The 24,671-nt window shown below is 41.4% G+C and overlaps 1 protein-coding gene across 2 annotated transcripts in view; it reads left to right on the forward strand.

Annotated features, from left to right (window-relative positions):
• Positions 1 to 21,395, forward strand: part of pdia5 (protein disulfide isomerase family A, member 5) — a 62,285-nt gene extending 40,890 nt beyond the window's left edge. Inside the window, exons 12-17 of one of the 2 annotated variants that reach the window (XM_010729896.3) lie at positions 3,794 to 3,864; positions 4,596 to 4,759; positions 4,935 to 5,065; positions 9,568 to 9,638; positions 16,774 to 16,908; positions 18,824 to 21,395. In XM_010729896.3, coding sequence (XP_010728198.1) covers positions 3,794 to 3,864; positions 4,596 to 4,759; positions 4,935 to 5,065; positions 9,568 to 9,638; positions 16,774 to 16,908; positions 18,824 to 18,904 — 653 coding nt within the window. In that variant the 3' untranslated portion in view covers positions 18,905 to 21,395. Of the gene's footprint in view, positions 1 to 3,793; positions 3,865 to 4,595; positions 4,760 to 4,934; positions 5,066 to 5,602; positions 5,765 to 9,567; positions 9,639 to 16,773; positions 16,909 to 18,823 lie in introns of those variants that run through there. The other variant, XM_027276129.1, reaches the window with a different exon arrangement.
• The last annotated feature ends 3,276 nt before the right edge of the window (positions 21,396 to 24,671 follow it).

The following is a 24,671-nucleotide window of genomic DNA, read 5'->3' on the forward strand; positions in this document are numbered from 1 at the left end:
ATCTCTGATCAAACAATGTTATGTATTTGAAAATTAGATTCAAATAAATTAAACGTGTGCTAGTTTGCTCACTGCACATGCAATATTAAATACACCTCAGCGCAAAACAGGGACTTTATTTATGATGCTCGGAGCTCTTCACAGATTGGTTGAAAAGAATCAATTTAAAGATGTGCACACACACATACAGACACCCAAACCTCCAGATAATACAGTTATATATAGAGCAAAAACACTCCTAATGCCTATCCTGCTATATTCTTCTGAATAATGAAAGGATGGAGATGTACAGTATTTTTTAAGCTTATATTTTTTATTAAAAATAATACATACAACAATACGTTTGCAAAAAGCACAAAAGGAGATGCTTATCTAAGACTTGTTGTAGCATGCAATCATGTTCACTCCATTGTCATGAAATAATTCTTCCTCCTTAATAGGATTTTTTTTGCATGATTCATAAACATCAGCAACATGTAACATTGGTCAGCAAAAAATAGAAATAATTACAGTAATGAAGAACAAAAAGAGGCAGTCAGAGTTCTGGCATTGTCTGTATTGTGGTGACCATCTTTCAGCCAGCCTGTTTTGATAAAAACATTTTCTTACCCTATCTGTCCATTCTGTTTTCTTTGCTATCAAAAGAATGTAATATTATCACCCCCTCTCAGAAATCTTATTATGGTGACGACTCCACTATCTGCTGGAGAAACTGTGAAAACCAAAAGGCAAACCATTATCATATTATGTGGGATTACCCTGTTATCCAAGACTGCTGGAATTATGTAAGGAATACATAATGCCCTACAAGACATTTTCAAATGTGAAATATATTTTCATATGTGAAACATTTAATAAATATACTGCTGGTCACTGATAAAAACTATTACCAAGATTTACCAAAAAAAACACTTTGTATTCAATGATTAATGACAATGACCATGAACGTTCACTGTTCATGGCTTTGTTAATGTTGGGTTTTTTGGAGGGTTTTTTCAAGAAAAAATTCGGGACCTGTAACAAACATTATTATATATACTGTACTATATCTGAAATGCATTGTATTCTTCAGAAATCTGAGATCTTTGGACAGTCCCAAAATATTTGCCCCCACAAATCCATAACCCCTCCAACATAGTTCTGTATTACTGTATTTTAAGGTGATGAATGTAGTGTTAATGTTGGTTAATTTATATCCTGCTTTAAATGTTCATGTGTTATTCTAATATTTGCTTCCAATTTTCATTTTTCGTTGATGTCCATATTGTCAGTGTTAGATTCATGCTATAAAAGAAGTATGGCAGTTGATGGTGAAGTTTTTGGTGATGTAGTGAAATTCATCCTCTCTGAACTTTTGCACTCAGAAAGTTTCAGAACTTTCAGAAAGCCACAGCCTTCTGTAGAGCTGGGAGATCATTCACTCTCAATAGAATTACATTGTGACTTTTAGAGGAAAAAAGTTAAACATGTTTTTGTGTTCTACATATAGAAATGATGTTGTACATATATTTATCTACCCTTTGTCATATTGCAAATGTTGCCTTAGAATTGGGTCACAATACTACAGGGTATTTTTGCAGTAATCACTGTAATGACAACATGCAAATACTGAAAAATATTCTATCATGAATTGCACGTGTCTGTGGTTGAGACATTGCTGTCTGCAGAAGATGGTGTAGCTGCTGTGTTATCATAATGTTCTTCTCATCAGGAGCAGTGTCTATGAAAAACATTTTCTTTTAGTAATATTATGTTCAGCTTTCTTTTTTAACCGTTTGCATTGCTATCTGTCACCAAACAAAACTGCTTGAGAGAGTTCTTTTCTCTGTCTGCTATTTCTCTTGTAAACAAGAACTGGGTGTTTTGACCTCATACTTCACTCGCTTCAGCTTGAGATGGTGAAGTGTGCTTTTCGTTTGTGGAGTCCCTTTTTTTGCTACAGAAAACTTCTTCAGAAGACTCTTTACACTGCTTCCACATCATCGCAGTTGTTGTACAACACGGATAACAAAAGAGTTTGGATGCTGTGTAAAAAGAGAACTAAAAATATAATGCAATGACTTTCAAGTCAAATTGTTGCCAATGATACTAAGTAAGGTCAGACAGAGTCGGGGTGCTGCTGTGGTGCGTGGTGACCACTGACAGTATAAAGAATGAACAGTGCATGTGTGACTTCACCCACAGTGACTGTGTGACTTTCCGAAGCGCCGTTTCAAAGCTCAAAATATGTGATGCTAGTTACCCTAGTAAACCAAAAATCAGCAAATATGTGGCTCATAAGTGGTCCTGAGGCGGGCTGAATGACCTGGGTGCTCAAACAAGCCATGTAATGGCACCTACCTGTCAATCAAGGCGGCCACACTGTGAATGATCCATAACTTTAAGCCTTGATATCATTTAAACAGGTGAATTGTATAAAGCTTCACCCACAGTACAGTTGTCATGAACGGGGAAATTAGCTATTGAGACCAAAACAGTTTTTAATACCAGGCTGTAAACATGTTTATTTCTGCTGTGAAGTTGGACATTTGAACATGGGGACTTATGGAGACTGACTCGTTCTGTAGCCAGCTTCAAGTGGCACTTCTGCATTGTTTTCATTTCACATCAACATGCTGGATCTTGGCTCAATGGAAAGTCTCTGCTGCACTAAATGGAACTGAACCTTAATTAGTATCATTGCTAACGCCTGTGTTTACCTACTATTTCATGTCAAAATGGTCCCTGTGAAGAAGGTCTGTTGTTTAAAGGATGTCAGTGCACAGGCTCAGGAACACTTGAGAAAACAGCTGTGCATAAACACCCTTGTCGCTACATCTATAAATGCCAGTCCATTAATGTCAACACATGACACTGTGAAACTCTATTGCCGTTATATGATATGACACAGTACTACAGGCATAATATTGATTCTTACCACGTCGCCCAGCTCTGCCTCCACCTTTATCTCCTTCTTCCTGCTCTTTCTTCCACTATTGAACTCATCGTTCACTCACACTGCTGTTTGGTCTCACTCAGTTTAACATGCTCACTCAGACACAGACACACAGCAGTGCCTGAGAATGAAACATGCAGGAAGTAATCAGACACGACTTAACTCTCCCGGTAAACATGAGAGACTCTTGTCATCTCATTTACAGTTTCACCCTCAGCGTGGCAGCAGTAAAACCCGCTGACAAAACCAGAGAGAAACGGCAAGGCACCAGAGAATTACAGCTGTTGACACGTTGATTCAGCGAGACATAGGGCGTGATGTTGTGCAAAGATTGCACCATCAAAGTTCTCTGCGTTGCTTCTGTAGCAGTAAATTCTTCAGCTATTCAGCTATTTCTTGTTTATCCTGTGTGTTGGGTCTTATTTACTCTGAACGATGTGACTGTTTTAGATAGCAGGCAGATGTTTTCAGCTCATTGCAGATTTATTGGTTTATTGGACTTGTTGGCCCATCTGTCAGTAAACATTTATATTTGTATAACTTTTATTTTGATATATCTGATCCTCAGTTTAGACAGATTTTGTTTTGTTTGTGTTTTTATTTATAGTGACTAGTGCAATGAATTTGACTGTGTACCATGTTTATTTACCATTATTTCGTATTTACTTAATAGTAGGCCATATCTTTGTCCAAACATTTTGGGGGGGTGGGTTATTACCAATAATATTTTCTTAGTTCTGATCTTATAATAGGAACTGAACTATAATATTTTGGTTGTCATTGTTTTTTTTTATGTTGTTTTTTTTAACTTAAGTATCATCACTGGTCAGCCTGTAATGTGTCATTTTAATCTCTTAGGGTGTGGACACTGCAAGAAGATGAAGCCAGAGTATGATGAAGCTGCAGAAATACTCAACAAGGGCGCAGATGTAAGTTCCCTGACCTTTTGCTTGTGTTTATATGTGGACAGCATGCATCTCTCCAGGCCTGTTGTTCATTCTTCATATCTCACACTCTGATGAACACACACAGCAACCCGGGTGTAGCGGCGCCTCATTAGCAGATCATAATAATCCCTGCTCTTGGCTTGAAGGCTTTTGGCCGTTGCAGCCCACGCGCCGGTCGGTCCTTGCTGCAGCTCGGCACTCTCGATGTGTTTCTGATTAGTCGGGTGTGTTCCTCGCCTCTCCTCTCCGCCATTCTGTCCTCTGTGGTAATCTAACACTCCCCAGCCAGGGGCAGGGCCTATAAAACTCCAGCCTGGTGACTGTAGCAATTATCTCATCTATGAGCGTCCCCCCGGCCCGACGTTTGGACCTTCTCCTTGTGGCTCTCTGCCCGGCGCTGGAGGTCAATGGGAAGAGCCAGGGCCATTATCTAATATGGATGGACTGGAGCCTCTCTCACCCTGCGCCCTTTAGACCCAGAATATCATTCATTTTCTTCTCACTTTTGTGTTACTAATGCAGCACTTTCCTATACACAGCATGTGCTTTTTTTGCAGTGGTTGAACTTGAATTGTGTCTAAAGTGTTAATTGGTGTCATGTGAGAGGTCAGTCTAAAAGACCTTCATTGCTCTAATTGGACAAAACACTCTGTAGTTATTATTTTAGCAGAGGTCCCACATGACTTCTGGTTTGCTGTTGTTATTTTTCACAGAGTCCAGGCGTGTTGGCAGCAGTGGATGCCACGGTGCACAAGGCTGTGGGGGATCGCTTTAAGATCTCTGGTTTCCCAACTTTAAAATATTTCGAGAAAGGTGAAGACAAGTACACGCTGCCTCAGCTCCGAAACAAAGACAAGATCATCGAGTTCATGCACAAGTGAGTGACGCAACCAACAGGCAGCTCCATCTCTTCTTTTCTACTCTATCACTCATATTTACGTGTTGACATTTTCCTTTTTTTCAGGCAAATACTGTAAATCTCTACTTTATATCTCTATTTATTCCACTCACAATAAATACAAAACATTGTTTTTCCCTCCTCTTGTCTGTAGTCCCCAGGCGCCTCCTCCACCAGAGCAGTCTTGGGAGGACAAGCCTTCCAGCGTCAGCCATCTTGGATCAGAGGATTTTCGAGAGGCGCTGAAGAAGAAGAAGCACGCTCTGGTCATGTTCTACGCTCCCTGTAAGAGCTTGCAGTAATTCCTAACACCTCTCCTTAACACCTGTTACTTTCCCCTCTGCACGCGAGGCCGTTCGGTCATTGGCACTGCACACTTTTTACAAGCTATTGAGTTTCATATGCTTTGGCTGTTTTGATCAACATTTGTGTTTGCAACCAAGTGTGATCACAGCCCTGCTCTGTCGGACTTGGTGTGATCGTATTCTGGGTTTACACTCGTCTGCATACGTCACTCAGAGCTGCCTGTTAAGCTCCTCATCGCACAGTATATAAACCCCACCTAAGCCATGGGGAGACTGAGGAAATGATTCAGATGACTGAGAATAGATTTGCACAAGTTTAAAAACAGAAAACAAATCACCGTTGCACCTCATATTTCAGGCTTCCTGGAAAACATCTCATAATGCAGCTTTATAGTTGATTTCTGAGAAACTGGCCGAAAAAGGTTCCTGGAAAAAATGTTTGTGGCAAAATGACCTTTATGTTGCTGCAGAATATGAACCGTCATAGTCTGACCTGCCAATACGTATCTTTGCCCAGATATATCTGCAGCAGCCGGTGTTCTGAACAACCTGGTCAGGGACAAACACAAGCAGCGACCTACGTGGCTGAGAAATGAAGCCAATGTAGAAGTGCTAAAAACTGCAGTTCCTCAAACGTCCACTTGAGGCTGGCTCCAGAACGAGTCAGTCTCCATAAGTCCCCATGTTGAAATGTCCAACTTCACAGCAGAAATAAACATGTTTACAGCCTGGTACAAAAAACAGTTTTGGTCTCTATAGCTAATTTTCCCGTTCATGACAACTGTACTGAGGGTTAATTTATATACAACTCACCTGTTCAAATGATATTAAGGCTTAAAGTTATGCAGAATTAACAGCATGGTTGCTTTGACAGGTAGGTGCCATTACAGATGGCTTGTTTGAGCACCCAGGTGTCCACTGATGATCCACGTCTGTACAGATTTCTAAATTAGTCTGGATATTTAGATCAACCTATGGGTGCTGTCACACATATGCTGTCTGGACCAAAACTGAGCTAAATTAACCTCATAGACCTATTTTCATATTAAAGCCTTGTATATGTTTGCTAACATGTTAACCTAATCACGTGTTTGTTTTGGAGCACACACACACTCACACACAAACATTTCACCTCGTGGACTGAGTTTCTGAAATTGAATTCACGTGTTCTGTCACCGGGCACATCTGGCTAACTGTGTTTCTCTGACTTCAAAGGGTGACATTAGTTCTGCTGATTAAAGTCGTTTGTGAGTAAACAGTAAAACATGAAAATGAGGTGGAGAATCGAGTAGAATTCTAATAGTGCAATAAGAAGTCAACGAGCCCTCCTGTCTGTGTTTGTTAAGCTCTCAGCTGCTCCCAATAAGCAGGCGTAGGCTGAGGGTTTGAGTTGACTCTGTCAAAGAGTGTGGAATATGTAGCACGTGTTGCCTGCCAATAAATAACCTGCCGACAATTCATGATACTTTCTCATCTCTGCGTTTTAATATGTAATAGGAATAGTTAAATAAATAATGCTACGTGAGAAATAGAAGACACTGTTAGCTGTAATCAGCTGATACTGCTTCCAGAGATTGGTGATCAAACCCTGATTGGAGCCCCCTTCTCTGGCATTAACTCACTCAGCTGGTTTTCTTTGTCTGTAAATGTCGTAAAGGCCCAGTGTTATGACTCTTGTCAAACGAAGCACAGATGCCGAAGGAATACAGACCGAATAATTCTCTTAATTATCACTTCACTCGTAGACACACACACATGCACCTTCGTCCCTGTTCTTTTTTTTTTGCCCTTTATGTCTGACGAGGGGCTTCAAAGTCAGACGCGGCACAGCGGTTCAGGCTGCCGTCTCTGTCGGGCCCTTTGGTGCTTCCTTCTACAAAGAGACGGCGCAGATGCACATCAGGCAGCGGCAACCTGCTGCCCTCCCACCCCATCTGCAACCCGCTTCACTGGTGTCGTATCAGCGAGGGAGGCTGCGTTAAATAGAGCATTTGATGAGCTACAGCTGCTTTCTAAAACATCGAGACAGGAGGTGCTAGACAGAACGGCCTGTGTGTCTTACCCTCACATCTGTATTATTAAAGTTAGACTAAAACATTTCACATTTCTCCTGACAGCTCTTTGCTGTCTTGAGGCGATAAGAAAAGATACTTTGATGTTCCCACAGCGACAAAATTTAATTGTCACAGCAGCTCATATAAACAAGGTGCATTCAAAATGACTCATAAATAAGAAAGTCATGAAGTCATCCTGGTGTTGAAGAGTATGACACTGTTGGAATGAAGGACCTGTGGTAGATCTCCTTCTTACATGGTGGGTCTAACAGTCTGTAGCTGAAGGAGCTGTTTAAGGCCTCCACAGTCTGATGCAGGAGGTGAGAGGAGTTGTTCATGATGGATGTCAGCTTTGCTAACATCCACTGTGTAGTCTAGAGGTCAGTCCAGGACAGAGCTGGACCTCTTCACCAGTTTGTTGAGTCTTTTTCTGTCTCATCGACTGCATAGAATATTGCAGATGTCACCACAGTGTCATAGAAAGTTTTGAACAGAGTCCTGCACACTCTGGACCTCAGTCTCTCCTCAGCAAGTGGAGATGACTTTGACCTTCTTGTACAGGACGTCTGTGTTGTCTGACCTGTCCAGTTTATTGTTGAGGTGAACACCCACGTATTTGTGTGCTCCCACCATCTCCATCTCCAATACCTGGATGTTGACTGCTGTGGTCTGAGGCGTCTTCCTCTTGAAATGATTGTCTAAGTTAGTGATGCCCATTTGTAAGCATCTGTATAAACAGCTTTAAGTGACGCTCAGATCCATTAAGCTGTATCTATACTGCTTTGCTTACTGCTGCCGTTTGCACATTTTTTATTAATGAGCGACGGTGAAACTACAGAAGAGTGGAAGCTGTTTAAGCACGTCTGCCTGTCAGTGTGTTCGTACTCTTCTGTGTGCTTTCCTCTCCACTTCACCGTCTGCCTCTGACAGAAACGTTGAGGACGGCAGGTGAGAAATGATAGTGGCAGCACTCACTATCAACAGACCCACCCTTTAGCTGCTTTTAAGCAGCCTGGATGACAGAAATTGTGCGAGATGTAAAAAAGTGAAACATTTCTGTGCACGCTGTGTGTTTTGGCACTACCTGGCCTCTGTTTATTTACCTGCTCTCATTTCCTCTCTGAGCAGTTGGGGCGACGCGCCCGATCAGTCTGTTCTCCTCAGGTAAAGGCAAAACGTGGCATATGGCACGCCGCTCTGCTGGATTTTTTTTTTTTATGTATCGTTTTGAGAATTGCAAAATAACCTTTAAAGGCCATTTAATGTTGCAGCTAAAAGGGTACTTGAGCAGGAAATGGATGTCTGAGCGCCGCTGAATGCTGGCCTGGAGAGGCAGCTCTGGAAAGGAGGGCAAATGAACGGTTGCAGAGTTAATGTATAATTGAGTTGAAGATAGACTTATCGGTGTGTTTGTGAATGCTTGTGGGCTTCTACGCAACCATAAAAATAGCTAATTATAACTGTGGCTGCCATCAGTCGGTGCACTCGTGGCCCTTGAAATCCATTTACAGTGGGTTCATTGTCTTAATGCTCTTAATGACTCGTGGGTATAAATCCTGAGATCACAGTTATGCCAGAGCCAGTGTCAACAATGCGTAGCAGAAGTTTTCTTTTTATACATTTTGATAATACTTGCTTTTATAAGATGAAATGTTGCTTTAATAATATGTTCCACTGAAAAGTCTGAAACTAGAGGAGGAGAGGCTGCTACAGCAGCAGATGAATGGCCAAAGTTTTGAAAGGACACGTTTAAAAACCCACTTATGGATGTAACCATGCCATCCATGCAAACCCTCACTGCTGATTAACAACGTACATAATATACAATAAGCCCACAACACTTCTCACTGAGTAAATCAACAGTTAGCATCAGTAGACTTATGGGAAAACTGTCACAGAAGTCTAACTCTCTTTTTTAAATATGTAAAATAATAATTGAAAGATTGCATCACAGTTCTTCTTTAACAGATTTATAGTCATCACACAAGCAGGACATCTTCAATGGACAGTTGAAATATCTTGCCTCCACCCACCAGAAGTGACTGTGCTGTCTGTGAATGCGATGTGTAGTGGTGGTACCTTGTGGTGTATTTGTGTAAGTATCGACTTACTGTATACGGATGGCTGCTGGAGCAGAGGAAGCCGTGGAGGTTGTGTTTATGGCAGCAATAAACAGATTTACGGTCTCTCATAACGTTCAAGTGAACCATCTCTAATGTGGCGTAAACCTCTAGACAACTGCAGGATTGTGAAGAGGCCCACATGCTTTACGGACACGTTTGCCATCGACTAAATGATGTATGTTAGTGATTTGGTTTGTACCTGTGAATGTGTCAATGTTGGTCCCTGTATATGTTGCTGTTTAGGACGTAAAGTGAAGATGTTTGCAGTGTGATAATGTCTCATCTGTGTGTTCTCCTACTCACAGGGTGTCCGCACTGTAAAAACTCTGTTCCACACTTCACCACAGCAGCAGAGCTCTTCAAAGAGGACCGCAAGGTTAGTGTTGCTCGTTCACACGTTCACTGACACAAACACGTTTACGCCGGAGAGGATCCCTCAAGCTCAGGCCAACACTAAAAGTAACGACGCCAGTTTTCAACACTAGTTTTCTCTCATGGCCCACAGTATCATCAATACTGATTTCCTCACGGTGTCCAGTCTGGGATGTTTTTAGTCCAGCACAAAATACAAAAAGCAAGCAGGTCCTTTGTTGGTTAGGTGTTTTTAGCTTATAGGTCTTTGATTTAGTCTGCTTATATTCTGTCTTTAACATCCTACATATAACACACTTGTACATATGTACTCAAAAGAAAGAAGAAAACCAAACCAGAGACAGAAATTCAATCTAACATATGGACTGGCATGCAGAAACTAAATATCTAGTATTAACTACCATAAAATAAACTATACATGGCACAAAGAAGACACAAACAAGGTGCATAGGAATGAAGCATAACACGGAGAAAACACTAACATTTTAATACAACTTATTTCCGTAGTGGCCCTGTCAGGCCCAAAACATGAAAACAGCAGTCAGCTGTCCAGACTGTAATTTAACTCTTATCTGTTTTGGTTCATTCACTGTGCAGCTTCAAACCCCACCAGGAGCCAGACTTTAACTTGTTCAGATTTGTTTTTTTCCTTGATTTATGTGCTTCTAAATATGTAGATATGCTATGTAGTGAAATCGTTTTTCTTTGACTGTAAGATCTGGTGTTTGTACAGGGTGTTTTATTTTGAAATTTGACCAGATTGTCAATGCGTTTGTGTGTCTGATTTCCGGCCAGCTCGAGCCGCTCTGTGCAGATTGACATCAGCTGCTCATGGCATCAGTCAAAGATAGATACAACATTCTCAGCAGAGCAGAGTGAAGAGCTGCTTCTGAAAAGGACTGTGGCACTTCTGGTGGGGTTTGAAACATTGAACGGCTGCTGCACACACTGAAGGTGTTACATCTATGCCCATCTTATTTTCTATTTCTACATATGTTAAGTATGTAAGTTGTTGAGACAACTTTCAAGTAGTTGCTTAAAAAACGTTTTTACTGTGGTGCTGTGTACTAAGCTTTGCTATCCATATATCCATTTGTCCTGGACTCCCAGAGGAAAATCAGTGTTCTCACGTGACTCTGGGAATGAAAACAAGGAAGCAATTAGCCAAAATTTCAGAGCATTCTTAAAACCTGAGCTCATAGAGAGTAATGGCATTGTATATTCATGATCTGCAATACGGACCACACACTTTGAGTTCAGTATGTTGTGCAGTCAGATGAGAATTGGATTTAAATGGTCAAATGTCGTGATTCTTTGATCTCTTGTGCTCGGTACACACATGCTTCCTGGGCTTGGCTTAATAAGCAGCTCTTCTGAAATCAGCCTGTAGATGATTGCAGCCACATACTGCACATTTGAACTGTCTGATAAACAGTGATAACCGTGAAAACACGCGACTCAAAATTTACAACTCCTTCCACCTCATTCTTAATATTTGTCTCCACGTGCCAGCTAAGGAATTTAGTTCTAGCCCTCGCGGCCTCATCAAATCTTCGGCACACGTGGGGCTTCGGGTTATTGAAGGTTCATGCAATCACAACAAGACACACTCCTCCTCATCCTTCATCATCTCTACTCCCTCTCATTCCTGTTCCCTCAGGATCTGTGTCCCGACATACTCCCACTCCTGCTCTTGCTGTTAATACCCTCTGACTGCAGGGCTCGCAGTTTCCAAAACCTTAGTAATTAAGTGACTCACACACACCATCTCACACACACACACACACACACACACACACACACACACACACACACACACACACACGTTAGGTCTGTGCCTGGCAGTTCCCTGAGCTCTGATTTATCATGTCAAACACTCACCTTAAAAAAAGAAAAACATCAAATTGTTGTTTTTTGATTGGAAAGTTTCATCAAGATGCTTAATGTTCGCTCCACGTCGTTCCAGTCGTGCTCCGGCAGCGTTGCTCTCACTTGTTTGGAATTTTTCAAATCATTGTCAGATGGCGTAAAAGTGTGACGCGTCCTCAACAACTTACTCATCCATTTTTCTGAGGCAATCCTTTGTAACATTTCTAGATAACATAAAACCTCAACAGATGAGGTGAAAGTGTTTTTGTACGTGTCACTGTGCATTGCCCTTCAGCAGAAACCCGCACACATCTTCGTTGATAACATCCCCGTGAGAGCAATACATCAATACGTCATCGGCAAAGAAATGGCAATATAAAAGTTATGTTGTAATCTGTAGAAACAAGTGGCCAAATACAGTTTTATTTTGCTCAGAGTCGGATCTGTTTTTTGTTTTGTTTTTCTGAGATCTCATGGATCTTTTCAGTTTTGATTTATGCCACTTTCATATGTGGTCCTAAACCAAATTCAGGTCTGACTTTGTCCAGTGCGACATCAGTTGCTCTTTAACCAGCTTAATCAATGCTCTCACTCTTACTCACTGTCTATGTCGCTCGACTCTGTTGTGTTATGCAACGTGCAGACACTTCAGACGACCCAATCCTGTCTCTGCTGGACGTGATTTATACTTTGTCTGTGTTTTGGTTTGCATCGACCCACCCAAGCAATTTCAGTAGTTCATTCAGAAGCCTTCCAATCCTGCTTCACAGTCTGGCTTTAATGATTTTAAAGCTTTATGTTATTGTGCAGGTATATCATCAGTGACTGTATTGTTTCTTACTTGTTTTTAGCTGGCACCTGCAGCCACAATTAAGGGCTAATGTGCTTCCAGCTGAAGTTCAAAAGCTTTTGTGTCTGATCACATTGCACTTTCTCTCTCAAACTATTACACAAACCAAATTAAACTTCTTTGCGTCACCATTTTGCAGCATAAATTGTGAGTCAGACTCAGATTTAGAAACTGGAACATAGCATAGAAATAAACAAAGCCAGAACACAACAGGTAGAGTGTCAGAGTTTAGTCCATGAATCCACCTGGATGGTCCCAGCTTCAGGGACATTTTACTGTGGAGGTTTGACCAACCTGCAACATTGGGCTGTGTTTTTCCAAACATTATCTTGCATTATCGCTGTTGCGCTGGATTCTGTCTGAATGTACCCTTCTACAACTTATGAACAAACCTGTAAATGTTGACTTCATTGGTCTCCATGATCAGCACGCTTATCTGTTAACAGCCAAACAGAAACTTGGATCTGAGCAATAAATCCAAACTGAGCACCGAGGCTTGCAGTGTGAATGTAGCCATCGACCGTAAAGAAATGTTCAACTCAGACAGTGGTCAGTCGAACAGCTTTGATGTATCCCTAATGGAGCATTGAAACTCAGAATGACCACCAAGAAAAACTATTGAGACCTTTACCGCCTAAAGGGGAAAAAGTACTGATGGTGTATTTTAAGAGAGAAATTTGAGCTTTCAGAACAGTCATAAATGGTTTTTTGAGATCCAATATCTAGCAACCACAACAGCTTGAAGCACTTTGCCACTGCTTCACCGTTCAGCTGTGATGTTTGGATCAGCATCCTTATGATGAAACCACCACCAGCTGCCAATCCAGAGGACCCTGGTTTCCATGCAGGTTATATAAATGCAGCAGATTAAGATCAGCTTCCTCTTGTTGTCCCTCCAGTGGCCAGTGGAGGTGTGAAGCTGTGTTTGAACAAGAGTGAATCTGAGAACTGGGCATGTGTTTACTTGGCAATGCTCTCTATTTATAAAGCTGAGCCCCAGTGTATTGTACCAGGCCAGTGTTGATCGCAGTCTATTAGCTGCCCTCGCCTCATTTACCAAAGACAAACACAAGCTTAGCTCCAGCTTTGAAGATGCAAACAATTAAAACTCCACAATCTGTGCTGTCTGACAGCGGGGGAGCTGTACGCAGTGTTTGTCCTGAGCTGTTTGTCTTTCTCCCCAAATTCTGATCAATAGCAGCATTAAAGGGTCACACTGGCTGGAACCACATGTTTGTTTGTCTGTTGCCACTGTAGAATTATATTTATTTGAAGGATTTGCCCAATATGACCTGGCCTGATACTACTTAAGTACCAAGCCAGGTCCTATTTGGCATGATAAATTAAAGCCATGTAATACAGACCTTTCTCCCAGCAGCCATGTTGACAGGAAATAGTAGGTAAACACAGGTGTTATCGATGATACTAATTAAGGTTCAAAATGGCTGCTCTGTGAAAGGTCTATTGAGCATGTACTGTAGGGAGGGGAAGTTTTCTACAAAGGATAACTTGGGAATTACATAAACTGGAGTTCATGCCAGGACACAACAATCAAGACTGTTGGAAATTGTACTCCAGACTATCTGTAAACATCCACAGCAGTTCACAGATGACCTACCATGCAATGAGTAATTTTCAGGTGGCTTCACTTTGATTTTTTACCTCCATGTAGAGTGGTTAGGATATTTAGCTTTGGCTTGTTTGCAACCTTGTCAGAACAATCAAGTTTCTTGCTTTGTCATAGTTTTGCAATAACAGTGCTATCAGAACCAACGCAAAAGATGGCCAGACCCTGGTCATGATTAAAAAGGCGTAATTATCCACCTCAACATCCCATTTCAACAGGAATTACATCACATCACAGGCACAAATCCTATCCAGTATTCAAAAGTTGAACTATGCTGATCCAGGATCAAGATAAATAACATCACAGCTATCCTACATGTCAAGTTTTTATGTTCGCTATCATGTGTACAGAGCGTAAAAAATCCATAAATAACCATTACAAAGTCAACAACATATGAACAACAATAAAAATGACTTGTACGGAAAAGTAGTGTTGAGTCACATGCTGTGTTCATTCACTGAATTCCTGTTTCAATTGAAACCAAACAACCTGGCCTGTATGACTGTTTCAATATGTAATATAATACGGGTATTCATAAATAAAACAAAGGGAGACAATCAGTTGTAATATTCCTTGATTGACCACTTTTGCACACCAGCTCCAGAGCATCCACGTTTATCCCTATAACCAAAGGAACTTAGTTATGAGACAGAAGTAGTTTGATTACTCCTCTGCTCTTCAGTGTGATGCTGGTAGATTGAGACCAAACCAACTGGTAATGTGCTGCTCCCTGAGAAATTTCACTATGGGATCGATGACATGATGTGGGGTCATCTGTCACTTGAACATGGATCAATAACGGAATTGGCTGCGGACCTTTGAAGAACGACAGCTCTATGGCTTCATTTTCTCCTGTCAGCCATGATTGATTACAAACTGGGATGAGTCGGTAGTTACATTATGTCCTCCTGTTGCTGCTTCTGCTGCCTGAAGTACTCTGCTGTCCTGTACTGTCCTAACGAAGAGGTGGTCAGATTTAGGATGATTTTTACGCAATGGTTGTCAGCTGAATTTCTCTCGACTATTTTGCTTTTTCAAAGGTGAAACAGGTCAGTCCTGCTGAATGTACACAGCTTGCAGCAAGTCTGTTAAATTCTCTTGTTAGAGTACATTGAGGCCTAGATTAAGACACCCGATTAACAGACCGTAGAAGAAGAATATTCTTTTATAGCCTCTGTCTGCCACACTGATGTGCAAAAGTCTCTCTCTCTTCCCTAACCTCCCAGTGTACTCATGTAACAATATGTTGCTGCTTATGCAGATTCTCAACATTTCTGTTTGTGTTTGCATGAAAAGAAAAACAAGAGGCACTTGTAGTTTGTAATTAGGACAAGAACTTTTCAGCATTGCTTCACAGTCGAACGTGCAGAGAAAGCGTCTAATATGTTTTCCTTCCGCTGCAAATCCGTCATTTCCACATCCAGCACGAGCAAGGCAGACGGACGGGGAGTGATTATTTGATGGTGACAAGTTCAGTGTGCAGCGCTCAGCACCCTGAGAGAGGGTGACATTTCAGCTGTCCAAAAGGACATGCCGAGTGAGCCATGTATCAGCGAGGCGGCATTTACGCCTCATTGCAGCGGCTTGTCACTAATCGATGCAACAGCCTCATAACATAAATCTCCCTTGTTGTTGTTATGTAGGAGTGATTGTCATGGGATTTTTCACCCCTCCACCACCAACTCCAAACGGTTTAACTGAACACGAACGCATCCGTCACTTTTTTTGTAACCTGGAAAGAGAAACCGGCAGCCTAAATTTGGACAAGGAGAACGTGTTGAGCCTGCTTATTGTTGAGTCGAGTCGAGATGCTGAATACAAACAGGAAGTCATCATAAAAGCCATTTTCTACTTGTTAAATATTGAGTCCTCCATTACAGTTTCCTGTGTGTACAGTTTTAGCAGTGTTGATCTACAATTATAATAAAGTTTTATTTGTTCCAAAAAATATAGTGAGTGCTAAAGAGACAATAACTAATTGGAGTCAACCAATAAAAATGCCAGGTGTGAAATAAGATCATTGTTACAGAACAATAAAACCGAGAAATATAATGATAGAATATGAGGCGAATCCTCGATAAAGAAGGTTTTATGAGGAGTAGGATGTTCCAGATCTTGCCAGTTTTAATAACCGCAGAAGGGCCAAATGAGTGCCTACATTAAACTTCATCATGCTTATCATTGTGTTTATTATCCAAGTAAATGGCCACCAACTTTTCTTTCGGGTTTATATTGTGTAACTTTTCATAGATTGAAGAATGCTATGCATTATTAGAAAGTTAATTTAAAGGTCCAGTGTGTAAGATTTATTCCATACAGAGTATGACAAAAATGGAACATAATATGCATAACTATGTTTTCACTAGCGTATTATGACTGGAAAATAAGAGTTGTGCTTTTGTTACCTTAGAATGAGAAACCTCTGACACTGTGGGTCCTCTTCCACAGAGTCAGCCATGTTGAACCTCCATGTTTGTACAGGAGCCCAAACAGACAAAATAAACACTAGCTCCAGACAGTATGTTTCATGTTTTTGCACGTTTCATGGCTACTGTAGTTTCTCCTACATGCGAGGAAGGAGAGACTGTAACAAGAGAGTTGCAGTACACAACTTCACACAGAATCCTACTTTACTATGTCACTGTAATAATGAAGGGCTAGTCGATTTCACAAAATTACAATTACTGACTGACTCTTCTCCTCTGATGTGGCAGCGTGTGAAATCCTCAGCTCTATGCTGCATGACACTTAGTATGACGTCACACTGAAGGGGTTTGCTCTGCTTTTTTACAGATTGTGTACGCCGCTGTGGACTGTACAAAAGGACAGAACCACGAGCTCTGTAAGCAGGAAGGGGTGGAGGGCTACCCCACGTTTAACTATTACAACTACGGCAAGTTTGTGGAAAAATACAACGGAGATCGCGGGGTAAGTGCTGCTACATATCCCACCTGCACTCTCGCATACTTACAGTCTCTGAAGCTGGTGACACAATCTGCATGTATGTTCAAATATTGACTAGCACACGTAAAGCTCTTTGTTGAAACCAATAGATTCCCCAATGTCCAATTAAAAGAGCAATTTGCCCATAAAAAATAATTCGAGGATTTTGGAGAGTCTGATAGTTAGTCTGTAGACCTTATCCTGTGGTGTGTGCGTGGGTTCAGAACTGAAATGTTTTGCCTCCTGAATAAACCTCAAGAGTCCGTCCAGCTCGAGCCGTCTTAAATATATCACACATAGGCATAAATCTGGACAGTCCTTTAAAGTCTTTCATCAGTTGATAAGGACTTCTTCAGATGAGGAAGTTACACAGAAAAGATCTTCATTGGAGGACTTCTGATTCAGTATGTTGGCTATGCTTTGTGCATGTTTCCTGATGTAGAAACTTGAATAAGCACTTCTCACAGTTCTGAAGAACATGAATTACTAGTACACCGTATCCAGATTTCTGATCGAGTTAGTCATTAAGACAGAATCTGATGACAAACACAGGAATGCTGCTCTACACGCCAAAATGCCAGAACCCAGAACGAGTTCCTCTTCAAGTGCAGAGAGAATTTAGTCGGTACAGGAGTGCCGGAGTGGGTGGATGCGGAGGAGTCAGACATGCGGATGAAGCAACTTGAACATTGTTAGAATCAAAAACACAAAACTTGGATTTCACTGTCTGTAAACCCATAAAGTTTTTTTCCCGTTTCTGGCGTAATTCCTACTTTAATGTGTTGTTCCAAGAAGGGGGATTGTCAGAGATTAGAGGTCCGCGTCAAGGCCAGAATCGTAAATCTGGACCTCGTTTCCACCGCGTAACCACAGCGAAAGAGAAAAGCCACTACACTCTCAAAATGACAGCCCGTAGATACAATAATGGTGAAGAGTTACAGACGTCCAAAAAAGATTCAAAGAGGGGAAGGAACATAGTTTAGGCAATAGATTTTATTCTTTTGCAAGAAATAAATCGGCTCCAGAACTGAACTGTAGTGGCTCACCCTTTTTTATACCCGAGCTCACCCCTACATCCACTCCTTGAAATTATGGACTTCCTCCATATTTTTATCACTGTTTATTGCACATCCGGACGTCATATCCGTCCATTCCGGCACCTTACATTATCAGTGGCCGGATTTAGAACTTTACATACGCCTGCAACACCTCAAGGCCCAACTTCAAGATCTTCTCTGCGCTGTTATCCTCTGCTTCAAGGCCCAGTGCTGCTACCATTGTTCCTGGGGAGGGCTTTTAGACTCACGCCGGAGTCCTCTTTGATATATTCCAACACCTTAAAGCACACTGTATGGTTTGTGACACACACTTTAACCTATTTTTCTTAGCACACCGTAGTGAATATCACACTACATATATATTTATGTTCTTTGACACTATGTAGTACACTCTATAGTCTTGAGTCACACTTTCTACAACAGGATGTCGGCTGTACTTCTTCACAGCTGACTATTTTTCCACCAGTGGACAGATCACTACAAGTGGACGGAAACATTGTACTGAAGAACTGAATTATTTATGGCGAAAAGGATCGGGGTCATGTGCTCCGCTCACACTGAACTTAAGTGAAGTATTAGACAGTTTCAGTTTCAGAATTCTGCAGGCAGATCTTAATATTTGGGACGAGGCTAAGCAGACTGACCTTGAACTTAACACAGTGTTTGAGTCTGTTTACTTCTCTTATCTCCATGGCGTCAGGCTACGTTTAGATAATGTTTACCGGCGGCCCTCTGATCTGTTAGATTAGAAAAAGACATTTTAGGACTGATGAATTGCTTCAAGTTGTGAAATGATGACTAAAGCTCTGCTGTGCTCTGCTCTGCTGTGTCGCTCTCCACAGGAGGCGGGCTTCATCGGCTTCATGCGCAGCCTGAGAGGACGCGATCAGGAGAAGGTGGTCAAGAGGAAGGAGGAGCTCTGAGGCCGGCGTGCAGGGAGGGGGGCGTTGCACTGCACAGTTTGTCATTGCACTGTGACCCTTGACCCTGGCAAGGGCCCTATCAGCACTGACATGGGAGACTTGATGACCTCAGCGAAAGGCTATTTTTTATACCATGGTGATCACGTTTGTAATAATACCAACAGTACCTACAGTTAGACCGACCACCTGAGACTTCTTTTTCATGGATATACTGATGATGGGCAGAAAACACAAACAGATGTTTTTCTTTTCTTTTGTTCTTTGTTTTTTTGCCCAAACACTGTGACTGCATATGTGAAAAGCTACACCCTATACTGTATCTATGCAATACTGACCCCCGCTTAGTCCTGTGGGGGTCTGTGTGACTGACCCGAGGTGGGTGGTGGGCATCATTCATTAATGGTGGAGGCTGCACTGTCAATCACTTCACAGGGGTCCAAATCCAGTCCTATCAACCCTGCTCTGTCTTTAGAAGAGACCCGTCGTGATTGCACCTGTTGGTTCCAATATTTTTGTACAGAACCTTCAAGTCTCAAGTCCAGAACCGTCCAGAATGTTTAGTTCTCCTGACAGATCTGCTACTGTAGGTAATGAGGTACTGTAGCAATGTGAAGTAGGTAAAACCGTGGCCAAAGGGTGGATTTTCTGTATGGTTCTGGGCTCTCATGATTAGTTTTGCTTTTAGAAAGAATAAAAAACTAGTTTGTTTCAAACTGTGGCCTTAATGATGTAAAAATAAGAGCTGGAATTGTAAAAGTATAAAATAATAAGTGGAAGAGAATCAGAGGCCTGGTGCCCTTGCAATTCCCTCAAGTCGTGGACCAGAGCAAGTCAAAGGAGAACAAAAACAACGTAATGCCAAATATTCTCGTGCATTGCCCTTGATATTTTCAAGCTTCGTACATTTCCAAATATAAATATCGTTTCACGTCTCGCACCTCCTCTGTTCCCGAAGAGGATCTCATCAATGTTTTAACGAGGGTAGGGCTCATTTACATACGTGTTGGTGATGCTCAAGTATGACGACTAAATCTTGCATGTTGATGATAAAAAAAATATTCATTCTCCCTCTGCGTGCCAAAGTAATCATGGATTCCAACCAGTATCCCACAATCCCACAAGATATGATTCAGACCTCCGGTTTACACTTCGGGCATTCAGGGTTTTTGTTTGAGCGTACCCCGTCTGTTTTAAACCTACGAGCCTCTGCCGCTCTCTGCTGAACTGATCGACACCGAGGAGCCAAAAACCACAGCACTCCGGACAGTTCGCTCTCGATCTGCGTCCGTCTGCCCCGGAATCGCTCGGCTTCCGTTAGCACTCTCCTGTGCCCTGCATCAAATTCCCAGGGATGACTTCACAGTCTGTCCGAGGAGTAATTAAGTATTAGGTGAAGGCTCCAACCCCCTTCCTCCCTCCTACACCATCAATTCAGAGCCATCGTCATTACTTCTGTGGCAGTTTTTTTTTTTTTAACGCTGTGTGTTTTCAGCTCCCACGCTTCAGCCACTATAAATATTTAAAAGGCTTATCTGTAGCTGAACTTGTGTTTTATTATTCAAGACTTTGGTTTCTTTCATTATGAATAAGGTTCTCAGGGATAGCGAAACACAATTAAAGGGAACTAGTTTGTTTGTAATTTTGCATTCCAGCTGAATCATTTTGAGCCCTTAGGTCACCAAATCAAATATTGTTTACATTTGTATCCCGATGAAAAAAAAACGATGATTGAATTGTCCGTTTCCTGTGCTGTCATGACAACATGTATTAAATAAGATGTACTGTCAGTAGATGTTACTGAAGCATTTCTCGTCAGACATGGTTGTGATTCTTCATTCCAGGTGAAACTGTCTCAAATGTTCTGGCTGGCACCAAACACTTCCTTTGTGTTTAATGTGATTATGAACATTTCATGGTATGTACAGAGTGCTTCACACAGTTCTGTGTCGACGCATCACTTGCTGTAATTAGGTGTCGAGTCTCCTCGAAGGGAAGCAGTGACCTTTCTTTCCCGTGTCCATTTGTTGTTGTTTCTTTTTGAGGGGGTTTTTAAATCATCATCACATGTTTGCTGAATAACAGCAAAGACCACATCTGTCTTATCCCAAAGGTATCCATGTTGTGTGGGAAGTTCAGTCACACTTTAAGCCAAGAAGTCACTGTTGCCTTTGTTGATTTTTCTGTGCCCAGCCATACGTACAGTTTTGCCCCATGCAGTAAGGACCTTGTGAGTAAAAAAAAAAAAGAATCAGAATAAAGTCAACATTTCCAAAACATTTTTTCATTTGTTTGTATAAAATGTGCACATCTCTGCTTTGTTTGTATTTCTTCACACTTGTTTTTTTTTTTTTCCTGGGGTGATCCATGGTAAAATTGTCTTCATAGCGATTGGAGATCCTCTAACTTGTCATCTGGTGTCACAATGAGGTTAACATTTCTATTTGCCCATGACTTGTTTACGACCAAATACAACCACAACTAATGATTCCCATCAGTCTCTGCTTTATTATTTCCTTTTTAATTAGTTTTAGACTAGAATATGAAAAGCAAACATTACAGGGACACATGGTACCAAAAATATGCACTCACATGTTGGAAGATTAAAAAGAGAAGTGTTACAGTAAAACAATAACTCTGTACATAGTATGAAAAGAAAACAGCTGTTCTTTAAAGTCACTGTCATCCTGATAAGTGAATCTGTCCTGTTGTAGATGACATGAATAATGAATTATATCTGTTGTAGGGGAGTCAGGATGATGATGTTTTTTCCCCCAGCAGGTTTCCAAACAAGTACACATGGAGCTGTCTTGGACAGAAGTCAAACCTTTTAAACTGGAAAGGTGTTCCCTTGTTAAACATGCTCTGCAGTACTTCCTGTGTCTGACAAGAAGTGTCTTATTGCTGTTGCTCCCACACAGCCTCCAACACGTTGGATCTCCAATCATGAAGTGTGATTTTTGCTTCGGGGTAATAAAAAAATCAAATTAAACATTTCCTTCCAAATCTCCGTGTATGTGTGTTGGTGCGCTTCAATTGAAAATAACAATAGCTGTGCCATTCCTCTTCAATCTTAAAATTACATTTATTTTCCCCATTTATTTCCAATAGATTCTGTATGTGTTTTTTCATCATAAAGCTGACTGGCCACTTCATTAGGTACAGCTGTACAATCCACTGTGAACCTGTACAGCAACTCTGCCAATTCTACTGTTCTGAAGCTTCTCATGTTTCAGTATTTGTTGACACTGTCAGAGGTGTTCATTTAACTACGTGTCCACTAGTGAGTGGTGATTGGTATTACTGAATATAATGCAGTCCTGTTCAACAGCAGCATCCACTAAGACCTCAACTTACATTAGAATGTTATGACTCCTTTGGCTATTCAATTTTTTACTGTAGAGTTGATAAAGGTCCAAAATCAGGGTCATAAGCACACCGTCTAATTATTCTTAGTTTATGTTGCATTTTATCTTCCACCCTGACTGAGTTCAGGAACATAAAGGTGAAACTGTATCCATGTTTTTTGTCAGTTTACTGCTAACAAGGCAGACTAACACACTAAACCAGAATGCTGAAAATGATGAACCTCACTCATGTCGCAGCCAAAACCACAGAGAGCGTGAGGAGTGTGTCTGCTGGGTAAAGGAGGCGTTTTTAGGGCAGCATGCTTAGGTGTAGCTCGTGCAGCTGCATTCAGCATGTGCAAGAGGAGAGAGCAACAGAACACCTAGTGCCCAGGAGGAAGGGTCATCACACCCACTAAGCACACTCCTGACAGTATGAGCATGTTAGCATGCTGACCTCAACATTTAGAGCAAAGCACTACAGTTTTGCCCCATGCAGTAAGGACCAGTAAGTACTGCTGTGTCAGTACAAAGCAGCTCATTCATCTTAGAGGGAAATGGACTGGAAGCACTTAACAGTCATGTGACTACATATAAACAACTCTAGTCAAGTAGTAATTAACCAACACTAAACACAACAAGAGAAAGGTGAAAAGGAATAATAAGAGAGAAAAGCAAACTCCACAGTGCAGACACATACAGTAGCACAGGAACAATATCCAAACATGAGAATAAGGTCATTTTAAAAACACGTCAGCATCACCGAGCTGCACCGCTGGCAGAATCAAATAAATGGAGGCTGACCTCGCTGTGTCGCCGGGCTGATGGACAGTCCTGGTGAAAGCAGTTTTTGAGCCCGTTTATTCTGACACATTTCTCAGTCCTGCATGTCAGAAGGAAACAAATGTAGCATGAGCAGCTCTCAGCAGATCTGACACTGACGGCTTTATTATGAGAAATGGCTGCAAAATGGCACTGGACCTAACAGTGACCTCGCTCACGGTGACGTCAGTGGAAATGTTGCGTTTTGACAAGCGTGCTAGATATTCTAAATCAATACTTTTAGGATCAAGGGAAACGTTCAGAGTTTGTGCACACATCGAGGCTCGCTCTGAGCAGAGGAGTGACTTTGAGACTGCAGTTTCTTTCAATGTTTTGTAGGTCATGCATGTCTGTTTAGATAAAGTGCTGTTGTTGGGATAGTGTTGATCCATAGCAGGCTGATGAATGCCTGTGAGCACAGGCAGAAATACCCTCTCAATCCCAATTTCACTTAAGAGGGTTTGCAGAGGGGTGGAGCACTTTTCCATGGCTGGGAGCATTGCTCCATTGCTCCTTTGTGGGTGCTCTTGGAGGGGAGAGACAAACATTTTAACCTGAAAATGAGCATAAGAAATGGAGGGCACAGGGTTGTTAACACAAAGTCAAGGTCTGCTCGGACTCAAGTACCCTTAACAGGAGACATTCTCCCTTTATGAATAATTGTGTTTTGGGATTTTATCTCTGTGGGTCTGCCTTCATCAGCCTGCCCTCTAACTCACCCCTCTTTCTTTGTGTTACCATGATGTCCCTTTCCTGTCCTAAAAGCCCACATGACCCCTTTATTTTCATATATGTCATTCAAAAGGAACTTCCTGCCGTCGATTTTTCTGTTCTGAAAATGCTTTTGTTCCATCGCCCTCATTTCTTTTTTTCTTCTGGTATCCAATATGCTGATGCCGGGACAAATTGGTTCAAACACCAAGAAGTCAGTGAAATAAACAGACCTGTGTGTATCTGCTTCGGAAAGATAACGATTTTCTTTAGCTCACAAGGCGGCAATCAAAATGATTTGCATCCTTTGCTGAGAGATCCATATGTTCACTCTGTGTTATTCAGTGAAGCTGTCAGTCATCACAGAGGAGAGCAGCACCCTTTTTTATGATACGGTTGATGTAAATTAGTTTAGGAGAGCCTTGATTGACTGGTGTTACATTCCACTGTGATTGCACCTTAAATGATCTCAGGTTACAAATAAACTTGATGGATGCATCCATTGAAACCATGAATGGAAAATTGAACAGCCATTTAAATGAATAGCTTCCATGTTTAACAACCTACAACAAGTTGTTTATGTACATTGATGCAGGAGTGATTCACAGAAATCAATAGGTCATGTTAACATCTAATTGTTGTTTCTGGTGGAAACAGCCTCTGAGGTAAAGATCAAATACTTTCAGTCAGCTATGTTAATTTACACCATCTATTATACTAGATTTGTATTTAAATTCACTTCTGTTTGTGATGCTTAGAGATATTTTATTGTTGATTTAAAAGAAAAAAAGTTACATACCTGCAGCACAACACCAAAGCAGAACTATTTCAAAGTGCTCCAGTGTTTCATTAATTACATTAAATTCTCAGGAGACTAGTTAAAAAGAATG

The sequence above is a fragment of the Larimichthys crocea genome, unplaced genomic scaffold (genome assembly GCF_000972845.2).
Source record: "Larimichthys crocea isolate SSNF unplaced genomic scaffold, L_crocea_2.0 scaffold319, whole genome shotgun sequence".
Lineage (NCBI taxonomy): Eukaryota > Metazoa > Chordata > Actinopteri > Sciaenidae > Larimichthys > Larimichthys crocea.